Here is a 22732-nt window from a genome sequence, read left to right as displayed (position 1 = left end):
ACTCGAGGAGTCTGGTGCGGTCCTGTCAAGCTTTGTACAAATTCGGTCAAGTCGGCCAAGTTGAGCGGAAACTAAACTTATCACGAGTGGTTAGAGGGTATACCTACCTAATGAATGAATGAGGGTTTGCTTTGAACTAGACTCGAGAATACTACTACCACTACATTATTTATAGTCTACGACTTATCCCAAACTAATGATCCGAAGTACCTATGAACCGAAGCACCTATGAACCGTAGCCCGTAAAGTGTGTGAAGTGTAAAGTGTGAAGTGTGAACCGATCTGCCGAAGTGGTGTCGGGTTCGTGTCCCGTTTCCATCCCGTTTCCACCCCATCCCGTCTTCTCCTTCCGGTTGGGAGGGGAGGGGGGCGAGCCGGTAAGGGGATAAAACTTCCCCAGTCTAGCCGCACCAACGAGAGAGAGTTGAACTCGGCTCGGCACAGAGTGAGTGACACTCGAGTGACAAGAGGACACTGATTAATTGATAGGTGGGATTCTGCCTTGGACATTCGATATGGCTTGGATATATATGCACATGTACAGAAGAAAAAAGACAATAATGCCAGCCAAGGAAAAATCGAGTGACACACCAACGGACCAAACGACTTGCCGGACGCCAAATCGACACTGTCGATAAATGACCCGACCAAAAACAAAAATCATACGAACCATACAGCTAGCTACATTTCAACATTGCCACGCTTTGTCGTTCGATCTCTTCAGTTTCTAGGTACAGATGCACACGCAGGTATTGACTACCTAACTAAGTGGCTTGCGCAAAGCACACTCCCCCACCACATACCTAGAGCAGACAGCTCACACACACAGGACGCCGCAGCACTTCATCGCCCCAGATATACATACAGTCCCAGACTCGTATGATGTTGCTGTATATATCACTCAGAATTGTCTTCCCACAGTTTCACACTTGTCGTCCTTCAATTCCTCCCTTTGTATGTTCCAGTTGTCCCTCATAAACACAATGTATCTGAACCCTCCTAATCCCATCGAACAAATACGCCTATAGTATTCTTACTTCACCTTTTGCTTCCAACTCTTGAGAGGAGATCTTCGATCAACTAACTGCACTCGACAACCAACAGATAACGACAAACAGCACGACCTCAACCACATCCAACCAAACGTATTCCGGGGGTATATCAGGGGTATCTCTCTTTTAAGCACAACACTTCACGACACCTTTCCTTGTCTCCCTCACTGATTCCCCGGGCCCGGTTGATGAGGGTACTGCATCTGCGCCGAGTAGTTCGGATTGAACCCTCCGAAAGAGCTCAACTGCACCAGATAATTCCAATCCATGTGCGAAATATCCATATCCATCGAGCCCGCTGGGGTTGGCGCTGACGGTCCTGTCCCGAACATCTGGCCCATTCCGGTGTTATCGAAGCCTCCATTTGGCGACCCAAACATCATCGAGTCGTTCATCATCATGTTGGCTGAGCCCATTTGCTGCGGTGACGTATCCGTCTGTGGCGTTTGCTGCATCGGTTTGGGTGTGGTGTACATGCCCGTCTGCATGTTAACACCAGAAAACCCATGATGGCCCGCCATGCCCGCCATATCAGGAGGTATGGATGCCGCGGGCATCATTCCTGGCGGCGTAGCCGAGTTGGGTACGGACTGTCGTGGATCCGATGAAATTGACATGCCGCCACCAACACCGCCAACTGGACCACTACCAGCTTGGGGAGGGCTGTTTGGTCGTTTGAACTTGGCTGCCGTATTGCGCATCAGAGTTACTATTTTCGGCGTCTGTAGATGCCGTCCTAGCTGGTTCTGCGCCGCCTCGTGGGCATCCCAGGCCTTAACAAAGAAGCCGCCGAGAGCGATATTCATGGGTGTGCGCAAGTTAGATGTCAAGCCACGGCGTTCCAGGTTCTCGATCATAAGAGTCCAGGCGCGCTCGCAGGGCGCGCCAGTCGTGCGCGTCCTCAGATCCTGCACAAGGAAAATGTAGGCCGGCAACGGAAAGTTGAGCATGGTGTACCACTTGAATCCTTTCAGAGCCTCGTTGCCCTGCAACATGTTGTCATATTCAACCATCAAAACGGCCTGCTCAAAAAGCGCGTCCCGTTCGTTGTGGTCCATGACACCCCGGGTAGCTTCGCGACAGAGGAAGTCGATAACTCGGAGTTTGCAGAGCGCTTGCCTTGTCATCAGCAAGGTAAAGAAGTGCAGAGGTACCTTGGGGTCGCAATACTTGAGGTAAGCGTTCTCCATGTACGTGCAAAAACTTTCCAAATCGCGTGGCAGGTTGGTGTTTGCAACGTGGGTAACGACATCTGGTGACGCCGGGGATGGGCTGAAATGCACTCGCGGCTGAGTGACGCGAGTCCCCCCAGGCGTAGTCACGACAGCACGAAGCCCATTAGGCTCCGCGGCAACCGTTAACTCAATCCGGGTGAGGGTGAACAGCATTTCGGTCGGTCCGGGGTACTGAGTCGGGAAGTCCTTTCCGTGGAGGTTGAGATCCGAGTCGTTGATATTCAGGGGAAACCTGCAATCACCGCCGCAGCTCGATAACGCCGTGATGGCCGAACCGGTGATCTCCGCTATTCGCTTGTCCAAAATCACAATCTGCCACCATAGACGTCTCCGTTGCTCCACCTCGAACGGAGGTAACCGAAACTGTTGTCCATCCTTGTGAATGCCAATCCGGGTCGCAATTCTGACAGCGATGCCCATCAAGCAAAACATTGAGCGTGGGTCAACGTATTGGCGGACACAGAGCTGGGAGAGGTGGTGTCAGCTGATAACTTCTTATTACGTGTTTGGAGGACAACTTACCAGATACAACAGGAAAGCTTGCAAGGTCATGATCTCGTTTGATCTCATAAAGCCAGCATTGACCAGAGCCTGCTGTGTTGCGCCATGATATTTTGCCAACAGTATGGTCCTGTCTTCTCCGAACTCGGTCTGGACTTCTTCAGCAGTCATCGATGTGACAGCAGAGAAGTAGATGGCGAACATCAGAACCTCCAGAGGTTTGGGAATATTTGCCGGTTTTGCGCCAGCACTTATGATTTGCTTCTGCAGAGAGGAAGTATGACTGAGTTTCAAGATTGGGTTAACATTTGTGATGTAGGTCTGCCATAGCTGGAATATCTGGAAAGAGGACGGGTGCGAGTTGGTTACGCTGGTTGTAGATCCGCCGACGACGAAAGGGAAGCCATCGTTGTTATCGAACATCGTGTCGTATGCATGATGGAGTGTTGGCCCCTCACAATCCTCGTCGGAGGAATCGGCAAGATCCTCGTCCATGACTCGAAACTACGGTGCTTGGTTAACATTTGCACACAGAGAACTGGCCATGGCTATTGCATTGGGTGTGGAGTTTTAGGAGGAAGCGACAGGAAATATGGAAGGAAATCTCATGGGCAAGCCGAGGAACGCGAGGCCAATACTGAGGAATGCCGGCATATGGATGGAATGGTATGATGAGCATAGACGGACTGTCGGTTGACAAAGCTTACCTCCTTGTTATATGGGAACCACTTTTGCCTGAGTGAAGCAAGGGCACAGAGTTAGCTTGGCAGCGATGAAGAAGAAATTACAGGGGAAGGACTGACTTGTCATATCCCTGATCGCCAGGCGAGACATGATCTGCGGCACTTGAAGGGGAGGTCTTGAGCCCGCTAAGGTCCTGCTCCAGGTCGGCAACATCGTCGACAGAATCCGAGGTTCTGAGGTCGTGGGCAATGGGCTCGAAGTTGACGCCGTGCTGGGAGAGAAGGGATTCATATTTCTTGAGGCGGTCAATGAGGTCCCGTTCATGGGGCTTCTTCTTGCGGCGCCGAGGCGGCTGGGGCGGGACGACGCGACACTCGACGCCGGCCTTGACGCAGTTGGCACAAGGTTTCTGCTTGTCGCAACGGACCTTGCGCTGCTGACAAAGGACGCATGAATGGCCTCGCGTCAACTTCATCACCGAGGGTTCAGGGACGGCCTGAACGGAGTGGACGCCGAGGGAATGCCTCTGCTCCGGCGTCGACGAGGAGGGCGGCAACGGGGGTTGCGGGTGCTGATGGAGGTAGTCATGCCGCTGGTCCGGCGGCGTAAGCTCCGAATCCATGTTGGATACCAGTCGACTACCTTTGACTTATGTAAAGCCTTGTTGCGGGGGGTCCGCGTGAAGCTTGGTCGGATGCAGACGGGCCGCTCGGGTCCGAGACGGGGACTTGGCGAAGCCGTGGGCCAGGCCAGTTGTATGGGAGCGCTTTCTACTGAGCCAGGACTACCAGGACTACCAGGTCACGCCTAGCAAGCCCCAACCACAGGCGACCGTTGTTTCCAAGGGTGAGGTAACTTTTTGCTGGCGTCACTTTGCTGGCGTCACCACAGACTCACAGTTCCCGTCAACTTGTTTCTGCAGCTTTCCTCTCTTGACGGCGTGTGGTGGGCGTGCCAGGGGTCGGTTCCCGGGGTCACCCAGGGCTTGAAGACAAGATGCTTGTGTGCAGAGCCGCAGGACAGCCACTACAAAAGGGTGAACTTGTACCGCTCTCTGCTTTCTGTATTGAGTATACCGTTAGCTTGCGCCCAGCTTATTCTGCTTCCTTGGCCTATGGTCCCGTCGCGTCTGGTCCAGTCCTGACAGCGGATACGGATGGCGGATGGTGTCCCCGTGGCTGAACCGCACCACTCGCGGACGGAATACCGTGGGGAACTCGAGGAACTGGAGGGGTGATGTAGTAGTTGGGTACCTTCTACCTTCCTTTTAGTCGTCGATATCTAGACTTGACAACCAGATGTGAGAGAATGGCAGGACAGTGGGAGCTTGCAATGGATGTGGGATTTCCGCGTGTGAGGGATGTATGCCAGTATGTGCGTGTGTGTGAGAGAGAGAGTGTGTGAGAGAGTGTGTGTGAGAGAGTGTATGTGTGAGAGTGTGTGTGAGAGTGTGTGTGCCGCCAGTAAGGTGTGCAGAAGCAGAGTGTCGTCCACTGCATGTACAGGTATCTAATCGATGGACGACGGTCGATGGGTGTTGTAGTAGTAGCGAAGGCCAGGGTAGGTACCGATTGTATGTAACGAGGCGAATCAAGGTACCTCGACTGGATGTTGGAGGTCCAAACTTCAAGGTCCAATTTCCAGACAGACACCGACACCGGTTGATGTCAATCTTGTCCTCAAGGTCCAGCATCCAGTATCCGACCGTCTGGATTGATTCCTTGGCCGAATCTGGAACCCGGGAGGCCGGTGGCCTGACGACCCGCTGCTGCCAGCAAGACAGGCGCAGAAAAAGCCACACCCGAATTAGAGATGCGTCGAATCTCTAGAGGCGTATGGAGATAAATGATGGTCCGGGGTGCGCTGCCGAGACAGACTGACTGAGGTAGCGAAAGGCTGGTCGGCTGCTGCTGGTAGGCTGGTCGAGGGAGTGCCAGAGTAAGGTAACTAGAGTGGAGGGAGTGGAGGCTCGGGACCAGAAGAGCCCTCGAAGCACCCGAAGTGCCCGACCGCTGGGAAAAAGAAGGAGTCAGGTCAATAGCACCTACCTTGCGTTGGTATCCGTAGAATGCTGGGCTGAGGCAAGGAGACCCGGCAAAGCGAAGAAAGCGTGGCCAGCAGAGGGGTTCAGTTGCCAAAAAGGAAGGCGGGCGATTGGATGCGCTTCCGGCAACACAAGATTAAGTGATCTGAAATGATATGCGCCTGTATGCGCTTGTTCCTGTTCCAGGCTGTTGGGTGATGGATTGTCCCGCTCAACTGTGGATTTTGTGTGTTGAACGACGAAGAAAACGGAAAAAGGATGATGACTCGGAGAGAAGAGGAAAAGACGCAAGCAAACTGGAACCAACCCCGACGAGAGGAGCAAGGCGATGAAAAGCAGTCAGAAGCAGCAGCAGGAGAACCCAAAGCAGTAGCAATCAAGCCAACGAACCCGAGGGAAAGGAAAATGAGCGAGAGGCAAGCAAGCAAGCAACAGGCATACCGGTATGATGGCTCGCTAAAGCTTAGATCCTGTCCAGACACTTCAAGTCCACACATCCTGACCGCTCGTCCCGGGTTCCAGTCCCAGGCCGTCTCTGCCTGCTGCAAACTGCTAAGCCTTGTGGTGGTGGACGATAAGTGTCCAGCTTAAGACTGCCCTTTCCCCCCAGCCCCGGGTCCAGTCCCGTGGCCTCTTTGGTCTCCCCTCTCTCACCTCTTCACAGTCCGTGGACTTGGCCTTGATTTCTTTGTTCTTCCCCGCCGCGACAACGGGGTTCTTACCTAGGCAGCGCACGCCTTGCTGGATCCGTCGATACGATGTCGGTCTATATGCTCGATACGTCCTGATACGAGTTGTGTCCTTTGGATCGAAGGGGGACTGGACTGGAGACATCTGGCCAAAGTGTTTCTCCGTCAGTCGTCAGTTGTCACTGCCACACTCTCCCACAGTGACGGTGACTGTGCATCGGTGGGTGCAAGATGCGTGAAGGGACGGAATGGGCATGGTAACTGCAGTTGGACTTGGAAGCGCTGTCGAATCAGCTTGCTCGCCAGCCTATGGGTTGACAAGCCAGCCCTACTGCGCACCTTTGGGGGTACCGAGATGCTTGGTCCCTTTTTCTGTTTTTGGTGTGTGTCTATGTAAGGCGTGAGAAAGAGTTGGCAGCGGGATATCGCAGTTATTTGTGCATCCTTGACGGGATCAATTGCATTGTGCCCTGACATTTCGCTTCCGCTGATGCTGCTGCTTTCTGATGGGCGTGAGGAGCATGACGTCGGAATATTACCATGATACCTGTAAGAACGGCTCAACTGCTTGATCTCTGATGTCCCAAGGCGCACCAGGCCCCTAACGGATTGAAGGGAAACGATGTTCGCACTGCCATGGTAATGACTGCAGTGATGTCGGCACTGTAGATATTGCGCAAAGAGCCAAGAAAGAAACTGAACGAGATGATGCAGGAGCGCGACGAGGTACCTTCCTGGGACCCCGGTTGTTGGATGACAAGTTTCGGGACCGAGAGCTCTCTTTCGTACCCGAAGAATTCAGCCCAGAAGCGAAAAGTGGATTCGGCCTGAATGGAATGAGGTTGAGAGCGGAGCTCGGGTCCAGCCGAACCTCCACTCAGCGGATCATAGGGCACGGACAAGGTGCTGATGCCCACTAAGAGCCGCTAAACCCACCTGTAGATCACTGGAGACGAGCGCTGGAAAAGATAACCAAAAAACACGTCGGTTCTTGCGTGCGCCGACCTCCGTCTGTGCCATTTAATTGTACAACGGCACTTGAAGACGCTAAGCCTTGAGAAAAGCCATGGCGCCGCATGCCGAAAGCCAAGACCAAACGAGGAAGGCACGAAGGCTCTTCCTTTCCTCCCCCGTCCAGCTCCACACGAAGCCGCGCTCATGGAACCTCCAACCTGGCTGCAGGAGCGGATCTTGCGATGGGGAACTCCTTCCCTTTCTTTGCTTGGCGCAAGGTACACGATGCCATTTTGGCCAGGCGAGATGGGAAGAGACACACAGGATAGGCAGGAGTGGTCCGGGTAATGAGGTGAGAAACAGGCAATTGGCGCTCAGGGAGGACAGAGCAAGTAAGTGGAATGCAGAGTCTGCACCCAAAGCTCCGATGCTCCGACGTCTTTCCCTCGTTGACAAATTGCAGTGATGGACTTGGGAACACCAACACGCTCTTCAATGCCCAAGATAGCAGCCCTTGGGTTGGCGAAGATGGAAAAGGATAGCCACTCGCTTCACTTCGCCTATCAGTTCATCCGCCTCCCTTCTTCCTCCTTCTTTGACTCGGTTCCCCGTCCGTCCCTCCATCCATCTCGCACTCATGATCCAATATCCAAGATGCATATCCCGACAACATAGGGCAGCATGCCTCCTGTCCGGGTCTAGAGTCTACATGGCTCTACTTGAACCATACAAAGTACATGGGAACCACTGAGGAATCTGGAAATTCCTAGTGAAAGCACATGATGGATTGCATTCCCACATGTCCCGATGGATGTGCGTCCCAGGTCCATGTCCATGTAACTCAGGCCTTTCGGACCACAGTCATCCTGACGCGGCGCCGTGGGCCAAGGTGGAGGGCCCGACGTGCTTGTTAATAGATGGTTTGACGGATGGATATGGAAATCCACGGGTCCACGGTCCCATACTTGCCGTCACCCGTCATCTACGCCTGCCCGTAGCAGGCCAGGCAGCCTCCGGGGGCTGTCAAAATGTCTCCACGCTGGTTGCTTTTTATGTCCGAGACCAAGAACGTGTCTTATATAGACAACCGCGTCCGCGACACTGCCTTTTTTCCTTCTTTTACTTTGCTCTCCCTCTTCTTCTTCTTTTTTTCTGTGCTTCTAAAACAACAGCCAGGATACATCTACGGCAGTAAGCATCATTAGTACATACGCAAACAAGCACATTTGGTTCGGCATATCTCAGACGCATCTCTGATGTGGTTCACTTGTTTACTTGCTTCTCGTTATAAGATCTTTGTTTACATAGGTACTTCCCACATCTCCTGAAAGGCTTGGCTCACTCGCTCACCTCACTTCCCGTGCGTCACCTCACCCTGCATCACCTAAACCTCACCTCGTTACGTCTCATCTCAACAACCACACGATTCCAGAACCTCATACCTGGACGATTGTCGTGTTGAGGCATGACCAATTAGCCGGCCCGGCCGTTTGTTGTTTCGTCTGATTACCCGAACTCGTTTTGTGAGACCTCAAGGCTGGTCCCCTTCGTCACCAAAGGCTGCCAGTGTCCGGCACGAGAAGAAGGAGAGAAGCAGAGAGGAGGAACACCAGGAACAGGAGGAGAAGGAAAACCAACGAGGCGAGACCTGTTCGACATAGGATCCCAGGACGAACCCCCCATCGGTCACCGGATCACAACAAGTGTCTCGGTCGCACTCTGTCCTCGCCCCGCCCCCCGTCCGTCCGGAAGGCTGGTCCTCCTTTTCCCCCGGGGCCCCGTCGCCTTGCTCTCCATCTTTCTGCGACCTCCCACCAACTGTTCCGAACCAACCCATCCATAATGGCTACCGTCTCGCAGTCCACCACGTCCCTCAGTAGCAGTGGCAAGTCAAGCCATCACAACCGCCCGCGAGACGAGTCTAGGGGCGCTGCTGGTAGCATGGCAGAACCTAACGATGTCGAAAAGCTTTCGCCCACTCCGCCGCCTGCGGGCCCACCACAGCCAACAGAGGACGATCTGTACAAGCCAAAGAGTTTAATGTTCTGGTTGACCCTGTTGTGCAACTTTATGGCGCTGTTTCTCGTCGCTCTCGACAGGACAATCATCGCGACCGCCGTTCCACGCATCTCGGACGAGTTCAATGCTTTGGGCGATATTGGATGGTATGGCTCCGCTTACATGTTGACCACATCATGTGCTCAACTTGTATATGGGCGCATCTACAAGGTTTATGATATGAAATGGTCAGTATCCTCATCCGGTTGTGGTTAAATAGCAAAGTGGATACAGAGGCTAACAACAACTCTCCTTCTATAGGGTCTTTCTAGGCAGCGTTGTCGTCTTCGAAATTGGCTCTGCTATTTGCGGTGCGGCATCGAACTCAACCGTCTTTATTGTCGGCCGCGCAATTGCCGGCATGGCTTCTGCCGGTATCTTCTCAGGCTGCATGTTGATCATGATCCCTATGATCCCCTTACACCGCAGGCCTGCCTTTCAAGGTCTCTTCGGCATGGTGTTCGGTATCGCGTCGGTTATGGGCCCCTTGATCGGCGGAGCCTTCACGAGCGGTGCCACATGGCGTTGGTGTTTCTACATCAACTTGCCCGTCGGTGCTGTTAGCTTTATCTTCATGGTCTTCTTTTGGAACCCGCCGAAAGAGAAGCGCGCACCTGCTAGCCTTGCCGTACATATCAAACGTCTGGATCCTATCGGCATGATCTTCTTTCTCCCTGGAACCGTGTGTCTTTTGCTTGCCTTACAGTGGGCTGGCTCGACCCATTCGTGGAACTCGTGGCGTATTATTCTCCTCTTCGCGGTCTTCGGAGCATGTACCGCCGCTTTCATCGTTGTTCAGATTTTGAAACCCAAGACAGCTATGGTGCCGCCAAAGATCATAACACAGAGGAGCGTGGCTTTTGGTACCTCCTTTACCTTCTTCTTGGCAGGGTCTATGCTTATGATGGTCTATTACGTACCAATATGGTGTAAGATTTCTTTCAAACACTGCTCCTTTTCATCCGAATTCCAGCTGACCAATCACCTTGTTATCAGTCCAAACCGTCAAGCAGGTCGATCCTATCAAGTCGGGTATCTACACACTCCCGCTCGTTCTCAGCCTGGTCGTTTCGAGTATCATTGCCGGTATCATTACCCAGAAGATCGGATATTATGTACCATCTATGCTCGTTGCTCCCTCAATCATGTCCGTTGGTGAGGGTCTCATGAGCACACTGAACCCGGGCAGTCCGTCTTCGCACTGGGTCGCCTTCCAGTTCCTAACAGGGTTCGGTCTCGGCTTTGGAATGCAGACTTCAGGTTTGGCCATCCAGACGGTATTGCCCAAGGAAGATGTTAGCACAGGCATTGCCATTAACTTCTTTGTTCAACAACTGGGCGGTGCTGTCTTCACATCAGTTGGTCAGACCATCCTCAGCAACCTCCTCGTCAAGAAACTGTCCGGAATCCCTGGAATCGGAGGCCATGTCATCGTCAACGAGGGCGCAACGCAGCTCACCAACGAAGTACCGCCAGAGTACAAAGGCCGCGTGCTTGACGCATATAATTATGCCTGCCAGCGCATTTTCCTAGCAGCCATGGGCCTCGCCTTTGCTTCTCTGCTCTGCGCTTTCGGAATGGAGTGGAAGAGCGTCAAGAAGGGGAGACAAGGACCACCGCCGGCACAGCCTCTCGCAACTGGACCTCAAGAGCCCAACGAAGGTCTGCTCCGTCCGTCATCATCCTTCCCACCCAACGGTCCCTCGGAAGAAGGATCAACAACGAACGGGTTGATAATGACCAAAAAAGAAGCCCCAGCGGAAGGTCTTCAGCGACAACATCTCAGAAGCCGGAATTCCAGGAGAGAGTCACTCGCATCCGAGGGCAGGCATTCAGGAGGGGTGTTGACAAAGCCGCCGCCGGCACATATGACACCTGGGTCTCCCGGCTCGGCTAAGGGCAGCCCTAGATCCAGTGATCAGAGGGTGGAGCAAGAGCGGCAAGCGACTTATTCCCCAGCGCCGAGGAATACGGCGAGTCAGGAGATGAAGGAGCTCCCCAGTCCTGCTGCCTAATCTTGCTTATTAACATTCCAAATATAGGTGGAAGTTCGGGAGGAAACAAGGCCTTGATGACAGAGAGTAAACGAGTTGGACATTGGTGATGAGGAATTTCAGGAAAATAGCTTTGTATTCAAATCCGGTATCGGAGTCTCGGGGCGTTTTCAACATACTATTATGATGGGACAAGGTTAACGGTTGAGGATAGAAGGGTAAGTATCACGAATTGGAGTATACATATTGGGCACACCTGTATCATCATCAAATAACGAAGATTATGTTACTGGTTAGGCTTGACAAGAAAGCAATGTCTGGATACTGTATGTACGTAGGTAAGTAGATAGGAAGGAGGTAAAGAATATTGAATGTAATGAGACAAAGGACAACTAATTTCAGAAAATCTCATGAATGAAAACACATGCTCGTTCATTGATATCTCTCTCGCCAATGCCGCGTCGGTCGTATTCCCACCGAGGCGGCTTGGTCGGTGCGACTCGGTCAATTACTCGGGCGCACTTGGAATATATCACGTCGACTCGGCTAGGTGGGTGAAGCCCGATGGGGGCTGCCTCGGCGTTGGGGCACATACGTAAACGGGAAAAAAGAAACTAAAGTAAAAGTCATCCCGTTCGCTAGGTACGTAGTCCGTTTGCGGGGATAAGAGAAGCAGTTCCTGCTTTCGATGCTACGTTCGCTACGCTTCCCCTCACAACAACGGCGAACTACGTACAATATAATGCTGATTTGTCCGTTAACACGGCTCCCCTATCATATTGGACAAGATCTACCCCGAATTGCCCCAAACCTTACAAGGATTAAGATTCAGTGGTTGAGTACAGTAGAGAAAGGTGTGGTTAGAAGTTAAAAAGGTATGTACAATGTAGGATTGTGCCTTTGATATGGAACGAAACGGATGGATTAGATATGTAAACGCCTAGGAATGATAACCGAAGGTCTCAAGCTAACAAACAAACCAGTATTGGACTGTAGTGAACTTTGAGGAATCCAGGAAACGCTACTTATGACCCGGACACTTCGAATATTGCGATGGACTACCAAACATGCTAAACACAATGCAACTCACCGCGGGCCGATTCAACACATTCTATTGACTGCAGACTGCCCAGGTAAACCATGAAGGAGGAGATGGGCCCAGCCGATGCGGAGAACCTCTGACTTAGTCGGCCCCCCTGTCTCTATACAACGTCATGAGTTACTATTCCAATGTTTCTTCGGTTTATGTGGAAGTGGTTCTCCAACTGATGATTCGAGACTTTCCCCATTCGTTAAGGTCGAGAAGCTGGAGATAAACTTCTGGGGGTAGAGATGGTGGTTGTCTGGGGAATGAGGATCAAGGTTCTCATGGGGAAGGATTGTCTACCTACCTTACATCGTTTGATGGCTTTCTGGTCCAGACCCATGATTGGTATGTTGGTCAATGTCACCCTCTTAGGCCTGCCTATCTGAGGAGGGTGGTTGAAAGTGAAGTGGAAAGTATATATACCCCATACATCTTGTCGTACACCACGATCTTCTTTGCCCTTCCGACAATCTTCACCAGCCCCTTCTCCTCCTTCTCATCAGGCTCACTGTCTCCGGTTCCGATCCTCAAGCTCTCTCAAGATGGTTCATCTCACCCAAGTTGTTTTTGCTGGGCTGGTAGCATGGCCGGCTGCCGTTTGTGCTGCTGCCACGGACAAGAAGCCATGGCCTCAGGGTGTTTCTTTGAAGTCCTTCATTGGCACTGGTAAGAACCGTCGCTTCTAAGTGTCTTCAACATAGGATGATCACACTGACATCAAACTCCCAAATAGAACAAAAGATCGCCCTCGACGGAGTCCTCGCCAATATTGGACCAAACGGCGCTCGAGTCCCAGGCGCAGGACCCGGCATCGTCATTGCCAGTCCTACCAAGGAGAATCCCAACTGTCAGTCAACAGACACCATTATCCCATAACCAAACACATCATCAGTACCATACTGACCACGAGCTTTCATTATCTGCAGACTTCTACACCTGGACCCGCGACGCGGCCCTAACCTACAAAACCCTGGTGGACGAGTTCCTCTTCGGTAACAAGGCTCTCCAGCCCTACATCGAAGACTACATCCACTCGCAGGCCGTGCTGCAAACCGTCACCAACCCCTCCGGCAAGCTTCTCCCCTCGGGAGCCGGGCTGGGCGAACCCAAGTTCAATGCCGATGGAAGCCGGTATAACGGCAACTGGGGCCGGCCGCAAAGAGACGGACCCGCGCTGAGAGCGATTGCTTTGATTGAGTATAGCAATTATCTTGTCAAAAGGGGAGACAAGAAAAGGGTGAAGGAGGTGATTTGGCCGGTTATTGCGAATGATTTGGCTTATGTGGGGCAGTATTGGTTAGTTTTCTTTTCTTTTCTTTTCTTTTCTTTTCTTCTTTCCTTCCCAACCGACCGTCCGACGTTCATGGTATGTTAGAGGTGCAAGGTGACTAACAGCCCTGGGACCGAAAAAAGGAACTCAACAACCTTCGACCTCTGGGAAGAAGTCTCCGGCACCTCCTTCTTCACCACCCAGTCGCAATACCGGTCTTTAGTCACCGGCTCGCAACTCGCCTCCTCTCTGGGTCTCTCCTGCGAAGCCTGCACCTCCCAAGCCCCGCAAATCCTCTGCTTCCTCAACTCCCCCGCCTTCTTCGATGCCTCCAAGGGCCATTTGCTCGGTAACATCAACATCGGCTCCTTCCGATCAGGCATAGACGCCAACACCCTCTTGGGGCCTTTGGCCTCCTTCGACGTCAACGCGCCCTGCGATTCCCCAACCCTACAACCTTGCCATAGCAAGGTATTAAGTACCTTCAAGGTCCTCGTCGATACCTTCCGCGACCCCAATCTATATCCTATCAACGCCAACATCCCCAAAACCAAAGGTGTCGCCCTGGGCCGCTACCCGGAGGATATCTACTACACCGGCAACCCGTGGTACTTGATAACCCTCGGCGCAGCCGAACTTTTGTACGACGCGGTAGCGCAGTGGGAACGCCAGGGTTTTGTCAGTATCGACAAAACCAACCTCGCATTCTTCAAGTCCATCTCCCCTTCCCCCTCCCTCGCCCGCGCAGGAACTGTCTACCGCGCCTGGCCAGTGCTCAACGTCCTCTCCCCGTTTTCCGCAATCCTAAACGCCGTCACGGCCTACGCCGACAGTTTTGTCTCCGTCGTACAAAAGTACACCCCACCCTCCGGCTCGCTAGCGGAACAATTCCTCAAAACTGCGCCCGGGACACCGATCTCGGCAGATAATTTGACTTGGTCATTTGCTTCCTTCCTTTCCATGACGCATCGCCGTAATAAGCAGTTTCCTCCGTCTTGGGTCCCTACCTCATCCTCTTCCCTTCTTCTTAAGCCCCCCTCCCAGTGCGCCGGCACCTCCTATAAGGGGACCTACGCCCCAGCTACTTCGGCCGGCGCCCCCCAGCTTAATGTGACTTGCCAATCGACCATCTTGTTCCAAGTCAACGCCAGCACTTACTATGGCGAAAATATTTACTTGACGGGAAACTCTTCGGACTTGGGGAACTGGGATTTGGGGCAGGCAATTCCGATGCAGAGTAGTAACTATACTAGTGAAAGGCCGCTGTGGTTTGCTAAGGTGCCGTTGTCGGCGGGGGAGAATATCGGGTATGCCTTTGTTAGGGAGCAGGATTGTGGGCAGGGATGGATTTGGGAGAGTGCTGTCGATGCAGGGAATCGCACGGTAAGTGTTCCGCCTTGCGTGGTTGGCGAGGAGGAGGTTGTGAGAGGGGAGACGGATGATGCTTTTAGGGGCGAGGGGGGGAGGAGTGGTGGCTGCTAAGAGATGTGAAAGCGTGAGAGACTGTGTGAAGGGAAGGGGGGTTGAGGATGAAATCGTGTTTTTCTTTGTTGCTTCTGTATATGTAGGAAAAAGTTTGCCAAGTGAAGTGGTCTATAAGTACAGAACAGCAGCTGAATCCAAATTGCGTTCTTCTCGGTATCTAGAGTAGTGTGTATAGTGTACATGCCATTTTTCATCTCATCTGATCTTGTCTGGGTAAAAACTTACAGCAACATCTCACCATCTTAGATATACAATTCCTTCATCTCCTCTTCCCCTTTCCATTTCTGGGTCTTTGAGCTCGTCGTCGTAACGATCTATGCCACCGCCGTCCATCAAACAAAACACCGTCAATGCAAAACAAGTCGTCCGCCCCGCGGTGTGCCCGCTTCCAATCTCTCCTTTTCGAGGTAGCCAATGTAGAAAGACGTCTAGAAAAACGTCTCATTATCGTGTGCGTTTTAAGGAAACAGATAACCAAACCGGCAAAATTGCTACCAGTCCGATGTCATCTCCACCCACCAACGCCGAGATGGGATGATGCAATTTCCCTCTTTTTTCGAATTCCTCAGACCGAAAGGCACGTCTACTCCTTCTTGGTATCATCCTTATTCTCACTCTCGCCATCCTTCTTAGTCTCCGTCTCCGTCGACCCTTCCGTTCCATCCTTCTGCTGATGAGCAGGATGGTTGGTCAAGTTATGCCACAACGACTTGAGGAACCCCTCATTCTTGTGGTCCTCGGGGTCGAGAGAATCAGAGTTATTGGTGAACGATGAAGAAGAAGAGTTCTCAGACCTGTTAGACGCAGCGTCGAAAAGTTAGCTGGATGTTTGTTTCATACACAACCAAAGAACCGTAAGACTCTCTCTTATCTAAGGAATAATAATCCAAAAAAGAGGGGGGGAGTATATGCCGGAGTTTGGGTGGGTGTCTCACGTCGACGATGAGGACTTGTGAAGGTTCATGACGCGCTTGGCCGTCTTGTCGCCCATTTCGTCCGCTAGCATCTCGATTATCGTGCGCTGGTTGGGGCTCAGATACTTGGGCATGTTGACGCGGAACTCGACGCGGAGGTCGCCCTTGGCTCCGCGGCGGCCCTTGAGCTTGGGCATGCCCTTGCCGGCCATCGTCATCTTGTCGCCTGTGTTGGTGCCGGTGGCGACACGGACCTTGGCGTCGCCCTCGAGAGTGGGGATGGTGACTTCGCCGCCGAGAATGGCCGTGGTGAGCGGTATCGTCGCCGTGTAGAGGATGTCGGAGCCCTGGCGCTGGTACTTGGGGTCGGGCGCAACCCGGACGTGGACGAACAGGTCGCCCTTGGTGCCCTGGGCGTTGGGGTTCGATTGTCTGCCTAATGGGGGCGCGTCGCCTTCGCCGCTGATCCGTAGCTTCATGCCGTCCTCGATACCGCCGGGGATGTCGACCACCATCGTCTTGCGCTCCCGCACCACGCCGTCGCCCGAGCAGGTCCTGCACTCGGATCCCTTGGGCGTCACCATGCCGCTGCCGCTGCAGGCGTTGCAGACGGTGCCCATCTGGAAACCGCCCATCACCGTGACCACCTTTTGACCGGTACCGCCGCAGGACTTGCAGGTCGACCTCTGAGTGCCCTTCTTCATACCGCTGCCGGTACATGTGCCGCATTCCGTCAAGGGCAGGATCGTAACCGTCTTTTTTGTTCCCTTGGCCGCCTCCATGAACGACACCTGCACCTGTACCTCAATGTCGTCACCCTCGAAAATCTCGTGCTGGAACGGACCCCGACCGCCGCCGCCCCCAAAGGGACCACCGCGACCGCCGGTGAATGCTGAGAAGAGGTCATCGAGGTTGATATTTGCGCCGAAGCCGCCACGTCCGCCGAAGCCGCCGCCGAAGGGGTGCGCGCCACCGAAAGGATCACCGCCGGGGCCAGGGTGGCCACCTGAAGGGTCGAAGCCGGCAGCGCCGAACTGATCGAACTGCTTCCTCTTCTCGGGGTCGGATAGGATCTCGTAGGCGGACTGGATCTCGGCGAACTTGTCCTTGGCGTTGGCGTCCTTGTTCGTGTCGGGGTGGTACTTCTTGGCTAGACCGTAGTAGGCCTTCTTGATGTCGGATTGCGAGGCGCTCTTGTCAACACCCAGTACGCCGTAGGGGTCGCGAGGTGTAGCAAGCAGTCGGTTGGTAGTGTGGAAGGTCTGTAGTGATCAAGCAAAAGGAGTTGGTCAGCAATGGGGGGGCTTTGAAATGCACGGAGCAAAAGAGTAAAACAAGACGTCATCGGGACGGGACCTACCCTTGGCTTCGAGACAGGACTTGTCGGAGAAGTGGGTGTCGTTGAGCAGCGGCTGTTGCGAGGCCTAGCAACTACAGTAAAGCCAGCAGCGGAAGCCTTCCTGCCGGCGCATGTTCTAAACCTTTGGCGACGACATATTTGCGCGGGGGAGAACTGGCGAGCCGGGAGGGCTGCCTTGGGCAGAACGGAGGAGTTCATCTTGGATCTTTTTAGATGTGGATGGGTAATATACGCGGAGAGGAGAGAGGGTTCGGGTTTCGTCGGTAGATAGATAATGCGTGCGGGCCAAGTAGCTAGTAGGGAATTACCACGACATCTAAAATATCAGACAAAAACAAGGAGTGTGAGTGGACAGCAACTCGAGCGGTATGGCGGGGGACAAGCTGAACCAAAACGCCGTGCGTTTTTTTTTTTGTTTTCGATGGAGGGGAGAGAAGTGAAAGTTCGCAAAGGGTTACGAAAGAAGGTCGTCGTGACAGGACGGAAGCACTTGGGACAACCATGCATGTCAACTTTTTGGCTGCCAGCCCATTCGCCGAATCACAAATGCCATTGGGCCGTTGGGGGAGATGGGGGGTTCGGTCTTGGCATTCAGAGCACTTAAAGCTGCGCAAAAGTGGGGAATCCGGGAACCTCGCTGGTCTCCAAAGTCTCTAGAAATCACCACCGCCTTCTTTCTGCCCCACCACATCTTCCGAATCGCGAATCGCCGTTTGCGCTGCGGCAAAACACTCAACACCAATTCGTCCAGTCGGCGAACTAAACTCAATGCACTATGCTGGTGATGGCCCGGGATCCCACCGCACTATGAGGTCCAAGGAGGAGACAAGATGGGGTTGAGGGGTTGAGGGGTTGGGGGCCCCAAAACATTTCTGTCCGTGGGTGGTAACCACAATCATCAATTCCTATATAAATTCCCATATGTGCCATGCCGATTTGTGTTGTGTGCCTGGTGTTAAAAAAAAAAAAAAAAAAAAAAAAGATAATTCCCCAAAACAACCATCATGAGTCCATTGCGCCAAGTCGGTTCCAGTCGATCGAAACAAAAACAAAATCAAGGATATCCGAATAGCGCCCAAACAGTTCCCCAGTCCCCCCCAAAGCAGCAGGCATCGTCAATAACCACAAAAGAAAAGAAAAAATATGGGGGACTCTTTCCACAGCATCGTCAACCGATAAGCCGTGGTGGAAGAAGAGGGTTGGGTTGAGTCCGTAACTTAACCCCCTGAGTCAGCTTCCCGCACCACCATGTCGTCACCCACTCATTCCTCCGGAGGCAAGGTGATGTATTCCCTCGGCTTGATAACCTTCTTCTTGGGCACGCCTTGGGAGGTGCGAATCTTGTGCAAAAAGTCGACAATGATGTCGTTCTCCTGGACGCCGAGGCCGTTGAAGTGCTTGCGCACCGTGCTGGTCAACTGGTCCTTGCTTTGCCTCCGGTATTCCTTGCGTCGCGCAATCGTGGGCGAGTATAGACCGACGCTGCCGGGCTGGGTGAGGACCCATTGGTGGACGGGGTTCGCGTATGCGGTCGGGGTCTGGAGGCGGTAGGCCCGTCGGTAGGCGTGGAGGACGTCTCTCTCGAAGGCGGGCCATTGGAGCTGTGGAGAGACAAAGAGACAGGTTAGCTTGGTTCGGCACAGCACTCAATGGGTGGAAGAAACCAATTGCAATTGGGAGATTGGGAATGATGATTAGGGGCCGGGTTGGGAACGAGAAGCCAACGTACACCTGGGTTGCTTGCCTCCGACTCTTTTGTTGTTGTTGTCGTCGTCGCAGGATGCGAAGTAAGAACGGCGGCGGCGTTGGTCACCTCACGTAGGCTCGAGCCCGTGGAACTTCCGCCTCGCCGCATCTTGGTGCCTCCGGTATGGCCATTCTTCTTTCCTCCTTTCCCTCCTCCTCCTCCCCCCTCCTCATGGGGAGTGTCTGACTTGTCGTCGTGGTTCTGGTTCTTCCTTGGCGGTGCCATGGCGAACAGTTCCTAAAGTGTGGGTAGGTTTCGGACGATAATCGACAGGATGTGAAAAGCGGAATTGGTTGGAGGAGCGTGGTTGTCACGTAGGTTCAAAATCGGACGGTGGTTAGGGTGTCGAGAAGAGGTGAGCTTCGGGTTGAGTATGGTGTGCATTCGTGGCTTTTGGATCACATCGTAAGGTCCAAGGTGGTGGGCTCTGAGGCAGTCGTGTTGCGGTGACCCAAAGTGGCATTGGAGTGTGTCGGGCGAGAGGGGAAGAAGACAAGGCTGGGATGGGCAATCGTGGGAAAAAGAGATTGCAATAACGACCGGCCGGCACACGCCCAGGGCTGTCAGGGCAGCAGTCGGGGCAGTCGGGGCAAGTCAGGGCAACGCGGCGATTGACATTTGTCGCAGGCTGCAGTGCCGCAAGCTGCAGTGTGTCCTGCAAAAAGGGACATCCACTGTGAGCGGGATCCCTGAAAGGAACAAAAGCTCTGACGACACTGGACCCAGCCAGTCTTTCTCTCCTTGGACTTGACGGTAATTCGAGGATAGCGTGTGGCTGGGCGCCTTATCAGTCCATCTAAGTGGTCGATATCGCTTCTTTTAGTGCCACACTTTCCCCTCACAAATGGAGATGTGGATTTGATCTGAACTTTTGTGGGCCCCAGCTTGCCCACATGCCTGTTAAAGTGCAACTTAACGCCCGCCTGCCGCGAACGCGAACGCGCGAGACGAGACAGACAGCCACGGTCAATCAAGCTTCGGAAGTTAAGTGGACCCTGAGTTTCTCGGACGAAAGACGCACATCTTCAATTGATGCTGCTTTCACTTTTTGCATTGCCCTGCGTCCGGCAAAAAAAACAAAAACATTCCCGCAGCGGAAGATTTAAAACTTTAAAAACTTTAAATTGCGGTTGGGACATTTTCATCTGAAGGTAGTGTACAGCAATCAATCATTGGTTTGGTGAGCCAATGCGATTGTTGGTAAAACCTTGGTTGAATACCTCCAGTATACTTATACTCCATCGAAAATCCATTGGGATTTCTAGACGGGACCACCATGACGCACGACCACTGAACTGGATGAATATGGTGACTATCGGAGGTTCAACTGCCCGAGTGACCCCGAGTGACCCCGAGTCGAATACGTCAACGGCCACTCTTGAGTTCTCAAAGCGAAATAAAGTGTGCTTCTTTGAAGAGTTTCCCAATCATCAAGCCTGGTGGTAAATTGTAAGCAATTGTCCATGGTTCATCCCAGGTCCTAAACTCATTAGTACCATGGTCAGGGTAGCTCGTGGGACCTGGCGAGCTTGACAGGGCTGAGATCCGATAGCATATGGAACTTCCAGAACGTCTATCAGAGCTTGAGGACTCGGTCCAGGCTCATGGCTTCACTTGACAGTTGACGTATTCGACGACCACATGCGATAACCATCGGATTGATCGCGTTTTCCCTTTCACATATCACGCTTGCTGAATCGGAAGCAGTCACCGTGAGACGTCTTTGCATGGACAAGTGTCCAATGTTGGACTGCTCATGCCCTTCCACAGAATCACTGTGAGGACCTACTTCTCCCTTCCATACCCAGAAGTACCTGCAGGATCTCATCAGAATAGCCTTATCCATATGGGCATTTGTCAGGCCCCATAGAGTTCTTGACCCGACTATGACCATGAGGGTTCCTGAAGGAGGTCAGGCCCACGTTGAGTCGTCCTTTGGTTCGGCATAAGCACACTCTATTCCCTTTCCTGGAGTTGAGACAATTCTGAACCGCTCAGCTCTCGTCCCTTTTCCGTCGACATGCATGATGGCTGCACTTGGAAGACGAAAGTGGCGCCTTTTGGGATGGTGTCGCGCCGTGACATTCTTGAGGCATGTCTCTGGCCCTTAGGGTTCAATGGGGGTGTCCCCCTCGCTCTGCCCAGATGGGACCTTCCTTCAGTTGAAGAATGTCGGGACACTTCTTCCGCACTCGAACTTGTTTTACAACCTTCTGGAACAGGTTGCTCGAGTATAGGCGCAAGCCATTCTTTGGTTTGTGTTACCAGCACATGGCAATGACGCAGTCTGCTGCACAAGATGGTATGTCTTGGGTTGAATCGAAGTTTGACTCTCAACGCCAATTTTATCCAGAAGGGTGCACTTATCCCGCGGCGTTGTTCCGCGGCGGTAGTGTACTTTACGACCTTCCCGGACTGGGTGTCGGAGTCAGTCCGCTACGTCCAGATCATATTTCAGGATAGTGCATAAGCCACTCTCCAATTTCCAGACCATCAATGTGGTGATGCTTGGACGCCTCGAAACTTTGCCTTGTCGCTCACATCCCATTCTTTGGATGGACTGGAAATTTGGCGAGAAAGTGGCGTCGACAGGTGCTTTCACGGGGGGGTTGCACCATGACCATGTCCTCGGTCTTCTGAGACAAGTGCTGGTTGGTCAGTTGGGGAATGGTGGTTTGGATGGGCTACCTATACACCAACAGGTTGGGTCAACCCGTGGCCGGGTCTGGCTGGCTCCGAGGTAGGTAGACACTCGATCGAACAAAGCGTGGAGTGGATGGACGAGATGGGCAATCGTGGGGATATCCGTGGCATCCCACGTTCCCATCTCATCATTTATTAGTGTCAGGGTTCTCGAACTGTTCGCCTAAACCTTGGGAACAGGTTTGGGGTTCACCCGTTCGGGTTTGGGGGTCGCTCCGCGGGATTGGGCCGCGGGTATATGTTGGAGAGTGTCGAAAGTGGTGGCGCGTAGGAACAATGTGATGGTAACCGGGTTGATTCGATACCAAGGGGTCGTCCGTCACGAGCTGCGGACTATTGACTGAGTGTGTTCTTTCCTGACGGTGGTTTTTCGTACGCGCTGACTGGTAGAAACGGATCTATGACACCAAGACATGTCTAGAAATGATAGACGAATCGCTGAAGGGAGCTGACAGCGGCATCAATCTGGGAATGTCTGACAAGACCCGTGGTTGTTCTCGAGTGTTTAGGGTGCCGAAACAGAATTTCTGGGGCTTTTAGCTCAGGACTCAAGGGACTTCGGACCGTCGCTGATGTTTGGTGAAGATGACTGTGTGAAGGTTGGTGGTCCTGGATTAACGGAGAGACCGGCTGAAAGGCCCACCTGCACACTACTGCTGCTGCAGAACGCGCCATTGAAGCAGCCAAGGATTGAGGAATTAGGCTCCAATCACAGTGAGGCCTTTACGACGCCGAGTAGCATCGAAGGGAAGGGCGCGGCAGGGTGTCTGGGGTCGACGGGGCTCGGGAGGGCTGGCTGCGGGGCTGTAGAGCATGTGCTGTTCCTGACGGGCGAATCTGGCGAAATGGTGAAGAGGTGAGATGGAAGTTGTTTCCCACTTGTTGGTGAAATGCAAACAGGCCCATCATTATGGGAAGGAGGTAGACTGCACCTGGTGATGATACTTTAGTTGGA

At 53.1% G+C, this 22732-nt stretch overlaps 5 protein-coding genes across 5 annotated transcripts; 2 read left to right on the top strand and 3 right to left on the bottom strand.

Moving 5' to 3' along the window:
• Positions 1-464: 464 nt before the first annotated feature.
• On the bottom strand, positions 465-6912 carry SMAC4_01754 (uncharacterized protein). Its single transcript, XM_003348684.2, has 4 exons — positions 3592-6912; positions 3496-3523; positions 2810-3292; positions 465-2752 (listed from the first exon to the last, which is right to left on the bottom strand). The coding sequence occupies exons 1-4, from the start codon at positions 4092-4094 to the stop codon at positions 1217-1219; spliced, it is 2550 nt and encodes an 849-aa protein (XP_003348732.1). The 5' UTR covers positions 4095-6912; the 3' UTR covers positions 465-1216.
• A 420-nt stretch (positions 6913-7332) lies between these two features.
• Positions 7333-11670, top strand: SMAC4_01753 (uncharacterized protein). Its single transcript, XM_003348683.2, has 4 exons — positions 7333-7551; positions 7623-9405; positions 9479-10146; positions 10214-11670. Exons 2-4 carry the CDS (start codon positions 9002-9004, stop codon positions 11230-11232), a joined length of 2091 nt encoding a protein of 696 aa, XP_003348731.1. The 5' UTR covers positions 7333-7551; positions 7623-9001; the 3' UTR covers positions 11233-11670.
• A 1330-nt stretch (positions 11671-13000) lies between these two features.
• On the top strand, positions 13001-15050 carry SMAC4_01752 (uncharacterized protein; the record flags this gene model as incomplete). Its single annotated transcript, XM_066089641.1, has 3 exons — positions 13001-13145; positions 13225-13594; positions 13712-15050. The coding sequence occupies 3 exons, from the start codon at positions 13001-13003 to the stop codon at positions 15048-15050; spliced, it is 1854 nt and encodes a 617-aa protein (XP_065946404.1).
• A 586-nt stretch (positions 15051-15636) lies between these two features.
• Positions 15637-17687, bottom strand: SMAC4_01751 (uncharacterized protein; the record flags this gene model as incomplete). Its single annotated transcript, XM_003348681.2, has 3 exons — positions 17328-17687; positions 15989-17229; positions 15637-15847 (listed from the first exon to the last, which is right to left on the bottom strand). Exons 1-3 carry the CDS (start codon positions 17523-17525, stop codon positions 15637-15639), a joined length of 1650 nt encoding a protein of 549 aa, XP_003348729.1. The 5' UTR covers positions 17526-17687.
• Positions 17688-18291: 604 nt separating this feature from the next.
• SMAC4_01750 (uncharacterized protein) lies at positions 18292-19710 on the bottom strand. The gene is made up of 2 exons (XM_003348680.2): positions 19057-19710; positions 18292-18928 (listed from the first exon to the last, which is right to left on the bottom strand). Exons 1-2 carry the CDS (start codon positions 19297-19299, stop codon positions 18590-18592), a joined length of 582 nt encoding a protein of 193 aa, XP_003348728.1. The 5' UTR covers positions 19300-19710; the 3' UTR covers positions 18292-18589.
• Positions 19711-22732: the final 3022 nt, after the last annotated feature.

This window comes from Sordaria macrospora, chromosome 3, assembly GCF_033870435.1.
Source record: "Sordaria macrospora chromosome 3, complete sequence".
Taxonomy (NCBI): Eukaryota; Fungi; Ascomycota; class Sordariomycetes; order Sordariales; family Sordariaceae; genus Sordaria; species Sordaria macrospora.
Note: the sequence above shows the minus strand (reverse complement) of the source record. Positions and strands in the feature narration are given on the sequence as shown.

Bases quoted from the DNA above. Each gene is read 5' to 3' on its own strand.
- SMAC4_01754 (XM_003348684.2), bottom strand. From the start codon at position 4,094: ATGGATTCGGAGCTTACGCCGCCGGACCAGCGGCATGACTACCTCCAT. The intron at 3,524-3,591 runs GTCAGTCCTTCC...TGCTTCACTCAG, and splicing joins GGCGATCAGGGATATGACAA to GCAAAAGTGGTTCCCATATA. The intron at 2,753-2,809 runs GTAAGTTGTCCT...CACCTCTCCCAG, and splicing joins AAGCTTTCCTGTTGTATCTG to CTCTGTGTCCGCCAATACGT.
- SMAC4_01753 (XM_003348683.2), top strand. From the start codon at position 9,002: ATGGCTACCGTCTCGCAGTCCACCACGTCCCTCAGTAGCAGTGGCAAG. The intron at 9,406-9,478 runs GTCAGTATCCTC...CTCCTTCTATAG, and splicing joins AAGGTTTATGATATGAAATG to GGTCTTTCTAGGCAGCGTTG. The intron at 10,147-10,213 runs GTAAGATTTCTT...CCTTGTTATCAG, and splicing joins CTATTACGTACCAATATGGT to TCCAAACCGTCAAGCAGGTC.
- SMAC4_01750 (XM_003348680.2), bottom strand. From the start codon at position 19,299: ATGGCACCGCCAAGGAAGAACCAGAACCACGACGACAAGTCAGACACT. The intron at 18,929-19,056 runs GTACGTTGGCTT...GTCTCTCCACAG, and splicing joins CGGAGGCAAGCAACCCAGGT to CTCCAATGGCCCGCCTTCGA.